This window comes from Cornus florida, unplaced genomic scaffold (assembly GCF_030987335.1).
Source record: "Cornus florida cultivar Cherokee Brave unplaced genomic scaffold, ASM3098733v1 CherokeeBrave_3.0.0_Hap2_Chr04, whole genome shotgun sequence".
Taxonomy (NCBI): domain Eukaryota; kingdom Viridiplantae; phylum Streptophyta; class Magnoliopsida; order Cornales; family Cornaceae; genus Cornus; species Cornus florida.
This window is the reverse complement of record NW_026775574.1, coordinates 28,805,716-28,825,302: the sequence shown is the minus strand read 5'-3', so window position 1 is coordinate 28,825,302 and position 19,587 is coordinate 28,805,716. Positions and strand designations below refer to the sequence as shown.

Below are 19,587 nucleotides of genomic sequence, written 5' to 3'. Positions count from 1 at the left end.
AAAAAAAAAAAAATTCAGTGGGGGCAATATGGATCCGTCCTTACCTCCAAAGGCAGCATAATTACTTTTATCTTAGTATTATTTTCTTTAATTATTAAGATTCTGACTAAGGTAATTATTTTTTTCAGTTGAATTGCTCTGTATTAAAACAGTTACATGAGATAGCCTACTAGTCGGGTGTCAGTTACATGAGACAGCAGATTAGTCCGGTATTGTTAAGATTTGAATTTAAAATCTCATTTGAAGTCTTCACGCTGAAGTTGAGAAAAGCCAAATGGAAGGGCCAAAACCTCTCCTCTCTCTTAACCAGTAGTTCTTGACCTACAATGCAGGACTCAACGAAATGTATTTTTTTTTTTGCTTTCAATATTATTTTATAGATAGTCTTGTCTTATCATTTATCTAGAAAACATGAATACAAATATGACACAATCCGAATACGACAATATAACTGTTGATGTAAAAATTCACAGTTAGAAGTTACTGGAAAACTTTGTATTGAATTTTTTGTCTCTCCTTAAGTTGGTCAACTACTCGTTTTTATAGAAGGATTAATGGTGGTAGTATATTCTAACAACTCCCTCAAACTCAAGGTGGATTATATGAAATTATCTTGAGTTTGGAAACAAGATTCTTGAAGTGCCCTGGCGGAACTGATTTGGTTAAGACAGATCATGAGAAATAATGGACCGCAAATGTAAAATATTCTGAAGAAGATGATGACGAACAAAATGGCAATCGATCTCAATATGTTTGGAATGCTCGTGAAAAACATCATTGTGCGCAATTTGAATTGCACTCATATTATCACAATAGATAAAAGTAGCAATGGATGAAAAAACTCTCACGTCCTGAAAGAGTCAACATAACCACAGAAGCTTAAAAGTAGTATCAGCAAGTGCCCTGTGTTCAGCTTCTGTACTAGATCGAGCAACTATAGTTTGTTTCTTGTTGCACCAAGAGATAAGTGAATTACCAGGAAAGAAACAATAATCTGTGGCGGAACGACGATTTACTTGCCAATCGGCATCTGAATAGGCATGAAGAACAAGCAACGACTGATAAGAAAAGTAAAGCCTATAAAACATGCTGCCTATAATATCTTCTAACAATATATTTGGAAGTCATTGGAGATGGTGGTATTAGTTATTCTTACCTCCTTAAATTTATCTATGCCCTTTGGTTCTCATATCACTTGAACTTCTTAATCAGTCAAATATTCCGTATCAACAACAAGATACTTGTATGTATGGGTAAGATACAGAAATAAAAATAATAATAATTTATAATTTTATAAATACAAAAAATTAATTTTTCATCAATTTTTTTTATAGAAGTTTGTTTCATTAGTCTGGACTTGGTATATTTTTAATTTTTTTATTAACAATCATACTATTATATTATTGTTGAAAATGTTACACTTTAAGATTCAAAACTTATTAAAAATATGTGATACCCCCGAATTTTCGAATGCGGATTGGCCAGGTTCAAGCCCGAATACCCGAAGATATCAAAAACAAATGGCAATAATCGAACACATAATACAAATATGATAAATAGGAATAAATAAAATTACTGAAAGAAAACTAAAACGATAATCCATTAATGAAATCCTCAGAATAAATTTTTATAAATAAGAAAATATTCTGGTACATCCAATCATCCATTACCAATACAACTCGGGAACCTATACTATATGGATCCCTAGAAAAATCCCAACTGAACATGTGACTACTTCATAATACTGAAACACAAAGAAAACTTCTATGAAAATAATCCGGAAGAGTGAGGTAGATGATTCCTGCTCAGCACGAACAATCCCTACTCCAGACGAATACCTGAAAAATGATGGTGAGTCAGGCTCACAAACAAGTTCTATTCTAACTACAGTCCAAACAGAGACCCGATACGTAGATACATCCTAGATAACTCAGCAGTAACTATATAGTCCATAACTATATATATACACACTAAAGGAACTTCACTAAACTATAGAGTGAGTTGCCTCAACCTAAACAGTAGACAATATGCAAAACGCACATATAGTGGGCATGAGTACCTAGACCTACCAGGGCACACAATTACACTATATCTAGCTACACATCCCTGTCAATATACGCACCCTAACCACTGATCTAGAGACTCATGCTCATATCATGACGTATAATTATATATATATAATCCGTCCTATCCAACCATCAAAATAAATTATCCAAATATTATTTTAATAATATGTCATCCAACTGTTCCGTTGACCTGACAAGAAAATAAGTATGACTTAACTTTATTAGTTAATCCATTCCCTTATATGCCCTCATCCCATAATGGTGCATTAATTCACAATATAACCACATAAAAGTTTCTATATCCATATAAAGATGCAAACAACTTCTAATAATTCACACAAATATGATATAAATCATATATACATCATTTACATTTAATTGAGCAAAACTAACAATTCTAAGTATCATGATTTATCTCATAAGAAATTAGCATGCTTCTCATTTAATTGTACTTCTCCACAATTTGATTAAATTTATTTAAATCCAAATAATTGATTTAAATAATTTAACCCAACCCTATTTAATTAATTTAACCTTTTAACTTAAATTCCATACATAGCATGAGTACTTTAAATCATGCAACCCAATTATTAAGGAATCTATTTAAATTAATTAAATATTTAATACAGATCCATCAATCTAAAAATAACAAATATTAATTTAAAATAAATAAATCTATTAAATTCATTTAAAGACAATTAATTTAATTAAATAATTACTCTAAAATACATGGGTATTACATTCTTCCCCCCTAACAAAAGGAATTCCGTTCTCGGAATTCACGAATCCATGAAATGAAAACTTTGATTATTTATTCCACTTTTCATTTTTCCTTTTTTCGTGTGGAAATTAACCCATCCATACAAACCGCAGACATATCTCATAATTTATTAAGAATATGTTAAGCTAATCCATGCTTGTTGCATTTCTTTGCAACCTAATCTCACCAATTTATATGCGTTGGTAATTATCCCCATTGCTGTATTTTCTTACAGCAAAATACAGGAAAACTCCTCTTTCTACACATGACGCAAAATACATATTTATATCCTTGCCAACTCATAAGAAATTACCATGCTTCTCATGTAATTGTATTCTTCCACAATTTGATTAAATTTATTTAAATCCAAATAATTGATTTAAATAATTTAACCCAACCCTATTTAATTAATTTAACCTTTTAACTTAAATTTCATACATAGCATGAGTACTTTAAATCATGCAACCCAATTATTAAGGAATCTATTTAAATTAATTTAAATTCATTTAAAGACAATTTAATTCAATTAAATAATTACTCTAAAATACATGGGTATTACAAAATATGATCGAAGTATTTGAGGAGTATCGAATATGTGATCAAAGTATTTGAGAAGTATAAGATACGTGCTAGAAATTAAAATATATATTTTAAAATTATAAACACATTTAAAAAATATCAAATACATATTTACAAATATTTTAAAAATATTAATATCTAATACGAACACGATAGGAATACGTTATGGATAGTCACCAACTGTGGGAACCATATTATCCAGCTGCACAGTTAGTAAAAGATTACAGGAAATATGAGGTCAACATTTAAGCTATTAGCTTTTTATCTACGAAGCCAATAAAAAGCTCATGAATACAACTCATTGGACATATACAAGGCCCACTCTTATTCTGTGAAGAATACCAACTTGGAAGACAAAATGCGCTAGACAAGTAATATATGCGTAATGTAAAGAGTAAATACACTAGGTAAAGTTATATACCAGATATACATGCATATATATATAATGTTATATAACAACAAAAAGAAGAGTCTAGTCTGAGATTCTGTCCTCTCCCAGAACAAATAATAGGGCATCGTAGAGCTCCGTGAATGGTAGGCAAAGGATGGCATTTGTTGGCCATGAATAGGGGCTCGTGTAAAACAAACAAGTAGATGGAGACAAACCATTTGTTGCTTTGCTATCGATCAGTGTTGAAAATCAACACAGACCATGCATATACTATATATAATACACACACATACACATATAATTTAAATATATAATCCAAACAGGCAGTCCAACTGAAGCTTCACATGCCAAACAACAACCACAACATTCAAATCAGCAACACTACCAACATCAGTAAATTAATCATGAGTGAAAGTGAGTTTGAAGACCCAAGAAAAATGGAAGTTTGAAGACAAGGGAAGGAGTCGTAAAACCCACCTAATAGCTTAGGCTTTTGAGTCGGATCCCAAAGAACCCACCCGTTATATAATTAATATCAGAGCCAAACTTAATCATTGATCCGGTGTCACACCAAACGCTTCCTGGAAGGGTCCAGGTGGCCAACCCGGGTAGGCAAGGTGGCCCGACCCGAGGGCGTTGCTATTTTAGGTAGGGGAGAATATAACAAGGGAGAGTTTTGTTTCACATTGGATCCAAATAGGAGAGTGATTGGGTATATATGAGTTGAACTTGTTACAGAGTCCATTATTCCATTTTTGGATATATGTTTCCAAATTAGTTGTCCTCTTAAAAAATAAAAGAAAGTAAATGTTATTTTTCCAGCATTGCCCTTTATGTTTTCAAAACATTTCATTCTTGGTAATATGTATACTTAATCTAAAAAGTACAAATAGACAATACATTAATTGTATGTCCACTTTAAAACTTTAAAAACTAAAAATGGGCATCTAACAAGGGACCGAAGGAGAAACTTCAAAAACTAAACATGGGCATCTAACATGGGACCGAAGGAGTAATATCAAGTTCTGTAGCCTAGTAATATTTTATCTTCTTTAAGTTCTTTAAAGACTAACGCAATGCATGAGACTCTTGCAACTTTATCTCGAAAAAATTATTTTTTATTTCAAACATGTGACAATGGGCGACGGCTTACGCGGAGGAGTTGCGTAAGTAACACCCATGCGGATAAGGAAGTACTAAAGCAACTAGGGCCCTAGGCAATGTGACTTGTGAAAAATCGTTAAATATGATCATGAAATGGTACAAGAAAAAAAAAAAAGTGCATTGAATTTCTATGCAACTACCGGACTCAAATGGAAACTTGAATAACATGGACATCGACCAACAAACACATAAAGACATATAACTCCTTTAAGCCAATTCTTTACCACTGAGTTAAGGGCGAAACAAAGTCCATCATCAATCTTTATTCTATCTCTAACCTCTTTATAAATCCCTAAGACCCAAATCTGTTTCCATCCATGCCCATTTGTCCATATTGAATAATTTTCACATAAATTGTGACAAAATAAAGATCAAACCTTTGACCTCACCCCTCCATTTATATGCTATATCTAAATCCCAAGAACCATAAAACATACTTATTTCCTATAATTGTCCGTAGATATAAGAAAGAAGAACTATATGTGCCCTCGTGAATTATTGGGTGCCATACTTATTTTTAATAATTATTTAGTGCAAATGAGACAAAGACTATATGTGCCCGATGATGGATTATTCGATGTTTTGAGACACCTGACGATTCACATGATTCGTAGTCACGCTATCGCTATCGCTCGCGATTGTGATATAATAGACTCGGGTAAATATCGATATAAACTGATCGAATCAGTCAGTTTATGGAGATGTGTAATAATATCAAGCCCTTAAAAAAGAATTACAAGCTCGACGGTTAACCATGATTCACCTATAATGAATTCTCACAATATTTCCAAAGGTGTTGGTAATTAACCCTAGGTGTGGGAGAAATATTGGCTTTGTTGGTCACACACAGTTGCAGTTTTTGGCAAATCTGAAATGGAACAAAAGGATCCCAAATCATGTGTATGATTGGAGTTTAGTGGTTCACGGGAGGATTCAATGTTCACGAGCATGTCGCACAAAAAGACGGCTAAGAAGGTCCTACTCACTCTCTTCTTTCCAAATGTCTAAATCACATTCATTGATGGTGGTCACATAGCCAATCCCAAAGCTAAAGACAAGTAGCTAGGGATTTTATGTGTGTGTGAGTGTGTGTGGCATAATGTGTGTGTGCGCGCGTGCTTGCTCGTGAAGACAGGCAAGTTTTTGAGGCTGGCAATTCAGCAATTTACAATATTCTACCTGAGCCATTTAATAAAATTCAAAATGCTTTAATTAACTAATTCAAATTATCATTTTTAACTAAACTTTCTCCGATTCCAAATTCAAAATGCCAAATTTGATACTATCAAAAATAACATTTGTTACTGTGTCGCAGCTTCTTAATAGTTTTGTCATTTCTTAATTTGATTCAAATATTTCTAATCTTGTTGCCACTTTTTTTTTCGCAATTGCACAATATAGCTCTTAGATTTGTGAAACAAGATTGAAAAATTGTGCTTACACAGTCCACTATGCTTAGCGGCTCTAATGTTCATAAGCATATTTTAGTTTACATCGAGACATGCAAAGTCGATAATAAATCATTTTAACGAAAATCAGATAACACCGTCATCCTCCCATTAAGGTAACATAATAAGTACAGAATAGACCATAATACCCTTCAAAAAATTCAAATCGAAGTTGGACTAATGTATACAGTATTGGCCTGTGTCATGCGCATGCATTATATGGTGGGGGACCTAAACTGCAATCAACATTGACATGGAAACAGAAGATAGAGATGGGCAATTGAGAGCAGGGTTAGGGTATGGTGCTCCTCTTCTGAAATCAAACTGATTAGAATCAAGCTTTCAGAGCTTCCACAAATTTGACCCCAATCCTGACTATATGCATATCTGTGCTGCTCATAATATGTTAGTAAATTGATTGTTTGTTTATGAAATGCGGCCAAACACAATATTATATATATATATATAACACACACATATACATACACCTAACATTCAATAACAGCCTTCAAGATGCCATTATTAAGACAATGATTAAAACCATGGGCAAAGTTCCTCAGCTTTGAACTTGCCGTCCAAGCATTGTCAAACACGTCATCACTGACGAATAATTCATGCACGAATCCAGTACACAGCACAGTGTCGACAGCAGGAAACGGCTACAATCGTTTATACGTGTGATCACTCTCGCATGCATGTGATCACAGTCGTCTGCTATGATGCAATACGGTGTTGTTACCATAGAGTATTCAAACACCTTTATTTACCTAAAAACTTGAACCGTCCAAATTTTTAGAGGTGAAGAAGATATCGCTAAACATTAGTTTCAAACACAATATCAGTTAGTGACATGGCAATAATAGGAAGGAATAGCAATTTAGAGAAAATTGAAACCCCAAAACCAAGTACAAACTAGGGTCTGAAGTCCTATTATATTAACTTACCAGACAACAGCACTTGAGTGTGTGTGCGTGTGTGTGAGACAGAGAGAGAGAAATGGTTTTCCGAGGGAAAGGGACTGATGAAAAAGGTCAATTTTCAATAGATAATCTTGTTGGGTGATGAAAATGAGGTGTGTCCGTCACTGGTGGCATTTTCTTGAATATAGTGATGGCCAAGTACATGGCAGGCATATATTCTCCTGTTGCAGAGGGAATTTACAAAGGAAGAAAACAAACAGAAATCACTGGGCCTCCGTGAAATTTTCCAACAGTATTTTCCATCACTTTCGCGGGATTCTAGGGCATTCATGACAATAATCTAGAGGCTATAGCTAAAAAGAAATGATAGATCACGAACTTAAAAGATTAAATATACCTAAACAATAAAAGATCATCTTCATGTTATTTGCTTTTCACAAGTAGAGCATGAAGGTTAAAAAAAAAAAAAAAAGAATTTTAAGGAATAAACAACATTTTAACTTCATCCTATTGGAATATCAATTTCCAACTCTTCTAATTTTCTCATAAGACCTTAGTAAAGAACTATAAAAATAACTCCTATAAAATAACCCTAGAATGCTTGTCCCATCCTAATCCCTATGATTTACCCCAATGTTTTATTTCATTCCAATGCTATTTAATCCACACAGGACTTATTAATCATGTGACGTAAAGAAGTGATTATTTTTACACTTGCTGTTTCACGAATCCGGATTCTCTACCGTCCACGCCACGATGCTGTGCACATGGAGGAAATCCCATATTGGGGGCGTTCACTGAGACCATACCTCACATGGAATAATCTCCCCCCTTCTCCTCTACAGAAAATGATCATAATTTCGACTTCTAATATTCAGACAAATTATAAAGTATTTATTAGAAAACAGAAAAACTGTCGGCATATTCATGTTTCTTTCACATAATTTTCTTCATGTAATTAATGTAGCTTGGATTATATGCTTGAATTTTTTTGCTTATATATATATATAAGAAAAGAAGAGAGAAGAAAAGGGTAAGTTTGAACATCGTGGCTAAGGGTCCGAGGCCGTTTTTGCTGGTTAAGAAGACAAAGTACAAAAACTCTTACCCGTGAATGTTGCATGTGATCATAAAGAGTTGTTATAGTCAGTGATTTTGGCAACTTATGGACCCAGTCACGTGTGTCTCTCTGGCTTTTACACGAATTGCTAAAATAAATATTAACAATGTTCAGATATATTGAAACCACAGAAGAAAGCCAGAGAAAAGCAGAGAAGGAGATGGCATGATAACTACTTCACAATATTATCAAATGAAATAATTTATAAATGAACCACTTTACGCATATATATTATCAAAATCATCATCATCATCCTTGCCTTTATCCTATACAAACGGGGTGACTATAAATTTATATATATATATATATATTGATTTTGATAATGGTACTAAAACGAGGATAACTGCAATATTATATATTTAATCATGCATGACGAATATATATTCAGAATTTCAGACAATGTAACTCTCTCAAATAATGGAAGTATAGAAAGGATTACATTCAAACAAGCATGACTCAAAACTGCAATCCCATTCCATGCAACCTGTTGTTAACTCATTCAAAAAAAACATGGCATATCACAGGATAATTTGTCAATGACAAGAAAAACTCTTGACAGAAAACCAATAATAATAAATTAATCACTCAAAAAAGAAAAAAACTACCATAATTATAAAATGGTAAACTATTATATGCTGGAAGAAAGAATTACCTTTATTCCATGTTTGGTAACATTGGCTTCCCAAGATTAAGCTCGATAATGATAGATGAAATGTTTGCACCAGGCTGCCAGCAGTTGGATGGGTCACATGCAACAGCAACACACACACACACACACAAAAGGATGCCACATGGCAAAAATGGGACCTCTAGCTGAGCTAAAGTAATTCCAACCGAATTTCAAATTAGAAGAATGAAAATAATTATTAAAAGAGAAAAGGGGTAGGGAGAATGAAGCTAAAATGCCTAGCATTATTAAATGGCATGTGATAGCGTTTGCATACAGCCTCATTACCTTTGGAGAGCTCTTCCTAGGTCCCTATATAAACCCTAACATCTCTTCTATTGGCTATCTAAGCTCTCTCTCTCTCTCTCATGCACCTACAACATGAGTTTTTTTAATTTCAGAAGCTTCACATTTATGCTTCTCATTGCATTTCTTGTTTGGTCATCTAATATTAATTCATGTGATGCCAGAAGAGGCAAACATTGGAGGCAAAGTAGGAGCGCCTCGGCTTCTTTGTTCAAGAAGAAAGGAAAGTACCATGGCAGTAGTCACCACCAAAGCAATGGTGGTAAAGTTAAAAAGAAAACTCCATCTCCAAAAGCACCACCACCTCTGGCTCCTGGACCAAAAGTAGGTATACCATCAACCCCGCCCAAGAAAGATGATTCTGGGGCCTCTACCGCATTCAATGTATTAGATTTTGGTGCCAAGGGCGATGGCACTACTGATGATACAAAGGTAATTCCGAATAACTGTTAATGTTCACAAACTAGTCAGATTTTCTTTGAGAATTCATAAACACTATGCAAGTAAAACAAATTGAATTTACAGTCCAAGTTCTTATTTTCATCCCTGCAATTTTATGCTTTCGTTTGCACATGAATGTTGAAGGTAGAAGGCTCAAAACACAAGCACGAATTCATAATGCAGCAATTAGTAGCAAAGGAGTGGCTACTTGCTCACTGCCTACATTAGTAACTTTGTCTCTGGCTACATAATTATAACTCCATTACAGTGACACGTAATGCAAGTAAGATTAAGATGAAGGGTAGTTTTGTCTTTTTGTAATATTTCCACTTCAGCAGAAATCTAGGTTGCCTTGGTTATTAAAAGGTCATCATAGTCAATTTGCTCATTTTTGCTAATTAATAATTTCATAATTTGCTCATTTTTGCTAATTAATAATTTCATAAGTTTAACTTATGAAATTATTAATTAGCAAAAATGAGCAAATTGAAAAAATCAAAAAAATAAAATAATAATTTCATAAGTTGACAACAAAAAGGTAAAAAATTGTCATATATCACTGCTGTATTAGTATTCAACAAATATAATATATGTAGAATCATCATACAATGTAATAAAACGAAACCATATATAATATAGTGAAAGACAACATACCTTCCAGAGTAATGAACAATGAAAACAGGAGGGCCCACTCAAATTACTCCTGCTACGGCAGTTTGGTCAAGAATCAATCAATGATTGTATACAGTTCTGTATAAACTAACAACTGTATGATTACAAGATAAGCAAAAATGTACCCAGCTGTGTGAAAAACAGAGCATATACACATATAACTAATAACTAAGAAAACTGTATTTTTATGGTGTAATGCAGGCATTTCAGGATGCATGGGCCGCTGCTTGTAAAGTGGAGGCATCAATGATCATCGTTCCATCAGAATTCATGTTCCTTGTGGGACCGATATCATTCTCTGGTCCATACTGTCAACCAAACATTGTTTTCCAGGTAATTTTGATAAATTCCTGTAGTAGTTAAAATTATAGGTAAAAATGTCGTATCTGGCCAGGTAGCGCTAGCCCAGTGCACGAGGCCTCTGTCACTGCAGGTAATATCTGGCCAGGTATCAAGTCAAATACTGATACCTTTGTGATTGCTCCAACAATTACTAAGCCGAAAACTATCACAAGGATAGTAACTGTGATCTTACGCATGGGTCACAAGTTCAATAATCTTCTGATTGTGTGTCATAGAAACTGTAGATGAAAAACTAGTACATTTTTTGGGGCTTCAAACCTTGTTTATTATGCAGCTTGATGGCACAATCATTGCTCCAACAAGCTCTAAGCCTTGGGGTTCAGGTCTTCTACAATGGCTTCAATTTACAAAACTAGCAGGGATCACAGTTAAGGGAAATGGCATGATTGATGGAAGAGGCTCAGTCTGGTGGCAGAATTCCCCATATGATGATCCCCTAGACGATGAAACAAAACTAGTTGTCCCATTGAACAACACAGTGGAAGAGAACCCACAAACTTCGGTAATTATTATTTGCTCCTATCAATCATTTCTTTATTACCTAAGATTCAATGTGTTAATTTTCCTGAAAACAAAAAACTTGTGGCAGATAAGCAGCTCACTTGGTGAGAAAATGCCAAGCACAAAACCAACTGTAAGGACCACTAGACAACTACCAGAATTCTAAGTGCATTTCTTTATCATGCCATATACGTGACATGGTAATTGTACTTTTGCTAAGCAGGCACTGAGGTTCTACGGGAGTTTTAACGTGACAGTCACTGGCATAACAATTCAAAACAGTCCCCAATGCCATCTCAAGTTTGACAATTGCGCAGGAGTTCTGGTATACAATATGAGTGTATCATCTCCTGGTGACAGCCCCAATACAGACGGAATTCATTTACAGAACTCTCAAGATGTGCTAATCCATAGTGCCAATCTTGCTTGTGGTAATTACATTGCTTGTATACGGTTAACTTTATCATGCTAATCATTTCGACAGTGGTGGACCACTAGCCAAGCCACGTTGCTCATGCCTCTTAAGACTAAGACCTACAAGTATTGAGTGTTGAGGTAACAGTAGAAATTATTACATGGTCGAGGACCATGTGGTCCCGGCCAATCACTAGCTGACACACAAGTAAATGTGGCAGATTTATTCATCTTTTTGCTTGCATGTCAACTAGTGATTGGCCGGGATCACATGGCCCGACCATCTAAAAATTTCTCAAGGTAACAGACTCCACCATAATGCCTAGTGAAGGATGATGTATTACTGAATGACAAAAACTTCACATTGTTGAGATATCTTAGGCAAAATCCTGATACTTTACACAACAATCTTATCTTGCTTGTCATCCGATACCATTCACACCCTTGGAAGTCCAACCACCACAATTTTGACACATGGCAACCACTCTTATTAACCTTAATTTTTATGACCTCGGTTAATAGATAGGTGTCATTCCCTGAATCGTAGCAGCACAATCCAATATGTGATCAGGTTTTGTGGCCCACAAACAGGGGGACACTTTCCATTTGTCATATTCTTTGACTTATTCTTTCTTCTTCTTCAGAAACTAGAACACTGCTTTTCACCATTTATTCCTCTACGAGGCCAAGAGTCTAAAACAGCTCCAGACATACATGAAATCAATCCAAGTATGACATAAACACACATTAAAAGAAGTTCACAAATCTTTTCTTTTCTATTTCTATTTCTTTTTCATTTTTCCTTTATTTTAATGCTATGTGCAGGAGATGACTGTGTTTCTATACAAACTGGATGCACAAACGTGTACATACACAATGTGAACTGTGGTCCTGGGCATGGAATCAGCATTGGAGGGTTAGGAAAGGACGACACCAGAGCCTGTGTCTCAAATATCACTGTTCGAGATATCAATATGCATAACACATTGAATGGAGTCAGGATAAAGACATGGCAGGTATGGATACCATCTGCACTTCAATCCGATTGATAACTCAGTTAAAACTAAAGCAATCAAGACTCCAGTTAGTCGATTGGAGAACTCAGTATTGAACCAATAACATTCATAACCAAGTAATTCCTTCTTAGTTGGCTACTAAAATTACTAAACTAGAAAAGCTACTCCACAAGTTTTGAGTCAATGTGGAGGTTATAACTTTCAAAGGCGTTTCAACATTTCGTATTGATTTCAAGCCCTTGAGGAAATATTTTTCTCTCCATAATTTCAACCAGTTTCATTTCGACCTCTTACATGCATGATTTCAATGATTTAACTAAATACAAAGAAATTTGAAAATCCTGTGATTGTGAAGTTTGGATTTCAACTAGGACATGGTATGACGTCGTAACTAAACTAACGCAGAATTTCTGAGTTCATTCAACATATGCAAGATTTGAACATTCTTACCTAGCTCCAAATGTTATTTCTGCAGGGTGGGTCAGGGTCCGTGAAAGGGGTCCTGTTCTCAAACATTCAAGTTTCTGAAGTACAAATTCCGATCATAATTGACCAATTCTATTGTGACAAAAGAAATTGCAAAAATCAAACATCCGCCGTGGCTGTATCAGGAGTCACCTATGAGAAGATAAGAGGAACATACACAGTAAAACCCGTACATTTTGCATGTAGTGACAGCCTGCCATGCACGGAGGTATCACTAACTGCTATAGAACTTGAACCACTGGAAGAACAATACCACATGTATGATCCCTTCTGTTGGGAGACATTTGGTGAGTTGAACGGCCCTACAACCCCTCCAATTGATTGTCTACAGATTGGAAATCCATCAAGCAACGGGATTCAAACTGACTACAATTCATGTTAAGTTTAGTTAGGTAAATTGTGGTGTATTTAATTGTGTGGTCAGTGCGACTTCCTGACCCCTTTCACACCATTAGCTAGTGAGGTAAGGAATGCATATTTCAGCAATACTAGTTTTATAGGAATTCTTTTCATTAGAATTACATGGATTCTGTTTGCATGAGAGTCAAAAACATTCTTATTAGCTAAAAGTTTGATGGTAAAGTATAGGGAAGCCTTCCCTGCTATGGTGAACTGTCCTATTGTCAGATAGATATACACGCTTAATTGCTAGATGTGCAATAAGAAACAAAACCATTTAAATAGATTTGGATTTTACAGCCACTACATAATATACAAGGATCAAGTTGTGAAGTTTCTTCTATTGGTGACAGAAAATGACAAGCACAAATCATATGGATTTCGAAATACAATAGGCAAGTGCCATGTGGATTGAATCAAATACTCGTGAAGAATTTACCGCACATAATGCCAGAAAATAGTTAAGTGTGGAAGAAGAAAAACAATACAGATAACGGAAATGATGAGAATCATATAAGACATACCTGTACACCAGAAGATGCATGCCTCATGGGTTAGAAATTTATTTTTAAAAAATAAAATAAAAAAGTACATGCAAGAAAGATCAAAGAAGTAATTAGCAACAAAAGCTCCTGTAAATGAATCTCCCACAGAACAGGATTTCAGAACCAGAAGAAATATCGAGGCACAAAGACAACAGGCAATATATAGCAAACAATGAGTGGGGTCATTTATCATGATAAAGAAAAATCATAATCAGGATTAGATATTTCTACTCCACCTGGCTATTTACCCTTCACCCTGAGACTCATTGTGTTTTTTAAATTAGAAGATTCCATATCTTTCTCTTTTTTCCTCCAGCTCTTGGCAATCAATCAGCTCTTGGATATTTACCCCTAAACTGATTGGATGATCAAAACCATCTGTAAAGGTGAACCAAGACAAACGGTTAGATATCTAACACCGACAACCTGGGAAAAGGGATATAATCTGTCATAAATAAGATCCACGAGTTAAACAGTAAGTCAACCGGATAATTGAGATTGAAGTGGCCAGCAATCTAGTATTCCATTATGAAGAGTAAGTAGAACAATCATTTAATTCAGGAGGTAGCACTGAAACTGATTGCTTGAGCTTCACATGTGTTTCACTTTTCCTTCTTTTATTATGACAAAACCTGTCACGACAACATAAAATTAAGTAGATAACTAGTCAGTTTCTAGATATTCAGAGATCTTTCGTATAAACTTTGCAGAATTGCAATATTGTACCATTGAGATAAATTAAAAAAACAATTTTCCAGTGCCGGTCCCCAATCCCCATTTAATTGAGGATGCTGGCAGGACGACTGAGTAAATACCTAATTTTTGGCATTATTGTATAGAATGGCCTCTACCTTTGATACAAATTACTGACAAATGGAAAGGCAATGACTGTATTAAAAAAATAAATGATTATTCATTACTCGCGCTAAAACAGTATATATGATAAATGGAAAGGCAATTGACAAAGGCTTATAGGAAGCATTCAAGCTATTGGAAAGAATTATACCAAAATCTTCCTAGACCTGTCATCTAAATATCATACATTATGTAATGGCCAAGTTGCAGACTGAAACCGAATTAAAGAGTTCAGAATGAATCAAATCTCCCCAAGTAGGATTCGAACCTACGACCAGTCAGTTAGCAGCCGACCACTCTACATTGAGCTACTGAGGAACAATGGGAGATTAGATCTCATAGAATTTAATTTCCGTTCTCAACCAATGACCACTATAAGCTCGAAGCTTCCTTAGTAACTCCCAGAACTTCTTGATCATTCGGAATAACATCTAATGGACTTCTGGACAATGTTGTTGATCGTCAAAGTTTTTTTACAAAACCAGCAAATTCCTATCACCTCATCAGGAGAAACAACTGATATATGTGTTCTGTATAAAAGTGGAAATCCCCACCACCCAAAAAGGAAAAAAGAAAAAAGAGAGAGACAGAGACATAAACAGAGAAAGAGGGAGAGAGAAAGAAAGAAAAAGCCATAATCACCAAATAATAATAGCAGTTTTTTACAGGCTGTAATTTTTGCCAATTTAGATCAGTATTTCCAGCAAATAGAGAAAACGGAATGAACACTTGAAATTCATAAGCTCCTGAAATGAACTAGCTCCAGCCTCAGTTGTAACATTCTCACAACTTGCTGATAGACATAGATGGAACTTACCTCTTGTACACCTCTTATTATCTCCTTCTAAGCATGCATAGATAGGAATACCAATCACCCCATCTTTGTTTCCTGTCTTGAAGCAGACACTTTCCACTTTCATTAATACTACCCCTACAGGAGTAACTTATAGTTCTGCCAAGCTCTAATACATGGGCTCTTCATAAGTAATGAAGTACCCGTGTCAGACACGTATCTCTCGGACATGAGTATGGGATATGTGTCCAATACTTTTGGTTGGACATGTACTTAAAAAGCATAATCAATCATTCAATTACATTATCTTATTACTTTAAAATGAGTTAAATGCCTATATTGAACATTATATTAGATAAAAACATTACTTTACTCTAGAAAATAAAATAAAATAATTAATAAAATAAATATTTAGCCGTGTCCGTGTGTCCTTCTGTTTGGAGATTTAACACGTCCGACACATGGATACAAACCCGTGTCCGACACCCGTACCCGAGTCCATGTAACATAACTGCCAAGTCCTCGATATTTATCTTCTTCAGCACAAAACATTTCTAGAATACTTATTGCTTCCTTTAACAAGCAACAACTTTCATCCGCATACTAACACAACTCTCCTTTGGTTTTGGAAGGAGAAGTAACAGCTGGCTACGACTCCTTTTCCATTAGATACTTCCACAACTTTTTAAGATATGCCACAGACTTCCCATGGAAAAGTTGTCACTCTAGTTTGTATGGACGAACCGGTTACAAGTAACTGAGACAAATCTTACTTGTTAGATTTGGCCCATTATATTTTATGCTGTCTTATTCTTGAAAAAGAAAACTTCTATTAGAACTTCCATGAATATGAAATTGCTACTACTACTACTAGTTCATAAACTTTTGTATGAATTAGTAGCAAGTTAGTAATTTTTTCTTCACATAGAGTAGTCTCAAACTTTCATCAAGGAATAAATTGTTTCAAAGTTGTAAACCTTCTAGCAATATAACCACGTCATTTTGGATGGACCAAAACACGCCACATCTTTATCTATTATCCCTCTACACATATCAGAAATAGATGTACCACAACTAGAATGGAGAATGATTTTGAATATAAAACTTTATGGCTGGACATACACTCTATAATTACAGTCAAGCCTTCTAGAGTTTCAGAGAGCTGGATTTATATTCAAAAGGGGGAACAAGTCTCTATTGATTTTATGTTTCATACAGATATGATAATCACTGATGTATCTATCAACTTAGTCAGACCTTAACTTAACAGAAACTGACCCAAGCATGGACATGGACATCCTTTCAAACTTGTTGAGATTGTTGGCTCTCCTCAGCGGTTTAATGATTAAATTAAGAAAAATTAGATCCCTTTTTATTTTTTCAAATTTGACCAGCATCTATGACTAGGAGAAAACAATCAATAAACCCAATGAGTTGAGAGTACAGATGGGCAGGTTCATTTCTTGTAATGTTGGAACGGTTCTTCGCTCAGGATGTGTATTTACCACCTAATGAAAAGCAATGATAACTCTCCCAAGACTGCCAATTGTAAGAAAGAAAAAAAGGAAAAAAAAAAGGTCTAATGGCAACCCAAAAATAAAATAAATATTGACTCCACTGGACTACAGAATATAAAAATACAATGACAGTGGTGGACTATATATAAAACTGCAAAATATAAACTGCTATACATAAAAATCTCTACCTCAACCCATCTATATCTTGCATTAGAGCATGCATATAAGCAAGCAACCATAGTAGAATTCACCCCAACAAAGAGTCAACAGTTCAATTTCAAAAAATTAATATTGAGCTACCCAGCTAGAAACCACAATCATCCAACAAAGCTTTTCATTTAACAAAATAAAATAAAATAAAATATAATAATTAACTGAAATCAATTCACAGCAGAAGAATTATTAGGAATCACTGGTAAAACAATGGGCAAAAAAAATTGGATAACTTCATTTATATACTCAACTGTGGAATCAAAATGCACCTTACGGTCCCAAAATTTGCTATATTAACGAGCTAACGAAAGAATTCTCCTTTTCGTTTTTTTTCAGTAATTTAAATAATTCATAACTATCTTGCTCGTAATTTTCCCAATTAACTACCAAGCATATATTCGACCACAATGTTTTACGGGAGTCGATATTGCGAAGTATATATTCATACAAAATATAGTGTACATGATTGAAATAGCGATTGTGAAATTATTGATTTTCGGGTTATAGAATATTACCGAAGTGGCATGGACATCATCTTCTTCGGAAATGCTTTTTGGTCTCACCACCGGCTCTATTTTCTCTGATTTCGTTATTTGTTACAGGGGTTCTTCGGTTTCTGTCTCCGTTTTTGAAAATAAATTATAAAATATCCAACATTTTATTGATCAGTTGATTTCTATATTATGGAAAACAAAAAAATGGGTAAACTACGTGAGGTTGGCAAAAGGACAAGTACAGAAAATTTACTTGATTTTTTGACAAAGATACTCTTGAAAGTTAAAAAATGAACAAGGATACTCTTTACCTAAAAAATTAACCAAATTATCCTTTAATCGTTTAGAACACTTTTTTAACTTTACAATTTAATAAATTAGACCAATCTACCTCATGAATAATTTATGAATAAAAAAAAATTAAAAAAAAAACTTTATATTATTCACCTTTTTTTATTATTATTTACTTTATAAATGTCCCAACTTCTTAAAAGTGTAAATGTCTAAAATGATTTTTTTATTCAATACATATATTTTAAATAAATTATATTTTGTTATTACTTCTTTTCTTTTTCTTTTTCATTTTTAAATTAAGATGTGTAATCCTTTTATCTAAAAAAATTAAATCAATCTATTTTCCTTCAAAATAAAAAATATAGTACCAGTATAACTTTATGCATATTAAATTATATATCAAATATTATGCATTTCCCAATATAAAAAGAAAATAGGTACCAGTATAACTTTATGCATCTTAACTTTATGCATGCCTTTGTTTTGTTTTGTTTTTTTTCCCTTTGTTTTATTATTTTTTTTCCCTTTGTTTTTTTTTTTTTTTTCCTTTTTATGTTGTAAAATGCATAATATTTTATATATAATTTAAGATGCATAAAGTTATACTGGTACCATATTTTTTATTTTTAAGGAAAATAAATTGGTTTAATTTTTTTAAATGAAAGAATTAAGCATCTTAATTTAAAAATAAAAAAGAAAAAGAAAAAAAAAAGTAATAACAGAATATAATTTATTTGAAATATATGTATTGGATCAAATAATTATTTTAGACGTCTACATTTTTAAGAAGTTGGGACATTTATAAAGTTAAAAAAATAAAAAAAGTGAACAATATAAAGTCTTTTTATTTTTTTTGGTTACTTTTTTTTATGCATAAATTGTTTATGAGAGTAGATTGGTTCAATTTATTAAATTGTAAAGTTAAAAAAGTCTCATAAACGATCAAAGGGTAATTTGGTCAATTTCTCATGTAAAGGGGTGTCTTTGTCCATTTTTTAACTTTCAGGGGGTGTCTTTGTCCAAAAAACAGGTAAGTTTCATTTGAGTGTCCTTTTACCAAAATCTCAAGGGGTGTAGTTGTACTTTACCCTAAAAAAAATTAATAAGTAGTTCGGGACCACCACTTCATATATGGTCCAGACCAATCATAGAAAGAGACGTCA

General features: G+C 33.9%; 1 protein-coding gene and 1 long non-coding RNA gene across 4 annotated transcripts; one reads left to right on the top strand and one right to left on the bottom strand.

Annotated features, from left to right (window-relative positions):
• The first annotated feature begins 9,362 nt into the window (after positions 1 to 9,362).
• Positions 9,363 to 13,883, top strand: LOC132303072 (polygalacturonase At1g48100-like). 3 transcript variants are annotated; one of them, XM_059800146.1, is made up of 8 exons: positions 9,363 to 9,423; positions 9,586 to 9,853; positions 10,736 to 10,867; positions 11,172 to 11,399; positions 11,487 to 11,531; positions 11,622 to 11,829; positions 12,638 to 12,828; positions 13,304 to 13,883. In XM_059800146.1, exons 1-8 carry the CDS (start codon positions 9,368 to 9,370, stop codon positions 13,694 to 13,696), a joined length of 1,521 nt encoding a protein of 506 aa, XP_059656129.1. In that variant the 5' UTR covers positions 9,363 to 9,367; the 3' UTR covers positions 13,697 to 13,883. The 3 variants fall into 3 exon arrangements, with proteins under 3 accessions (XP_059656129.1, XP_059656131.1, XP_059656128.1); XM_059800145.1 differs by having other exon boundaries at positions 9,393 to 9,853; XM_059800148.1 differs by lacking the exon at positions 11,487 to 11,531 and having other exon boundaries at positions 9,392 to 9,853.
• Positions 13,884 to 14,025: 142 nt separating this feature from the next.
• Positions 14,026 to 18,249, bottom strand: LOC132303073 (uncharacterized). The gene is made up of 3 exons (XR_009481076.1): positions 18,152 to 18,249; positions 14,744 to 14,890; positions 14,026 to 14,636 (listed from the first exon to the last, which is right to left on the bottom strand). It is a non-coding gene; the product is annotated as an uncharacterized LOC132303073 (long non-coding RNA).
• Positions 18,250 to 19,587: the final 1,338 nt, after the last annotated feature.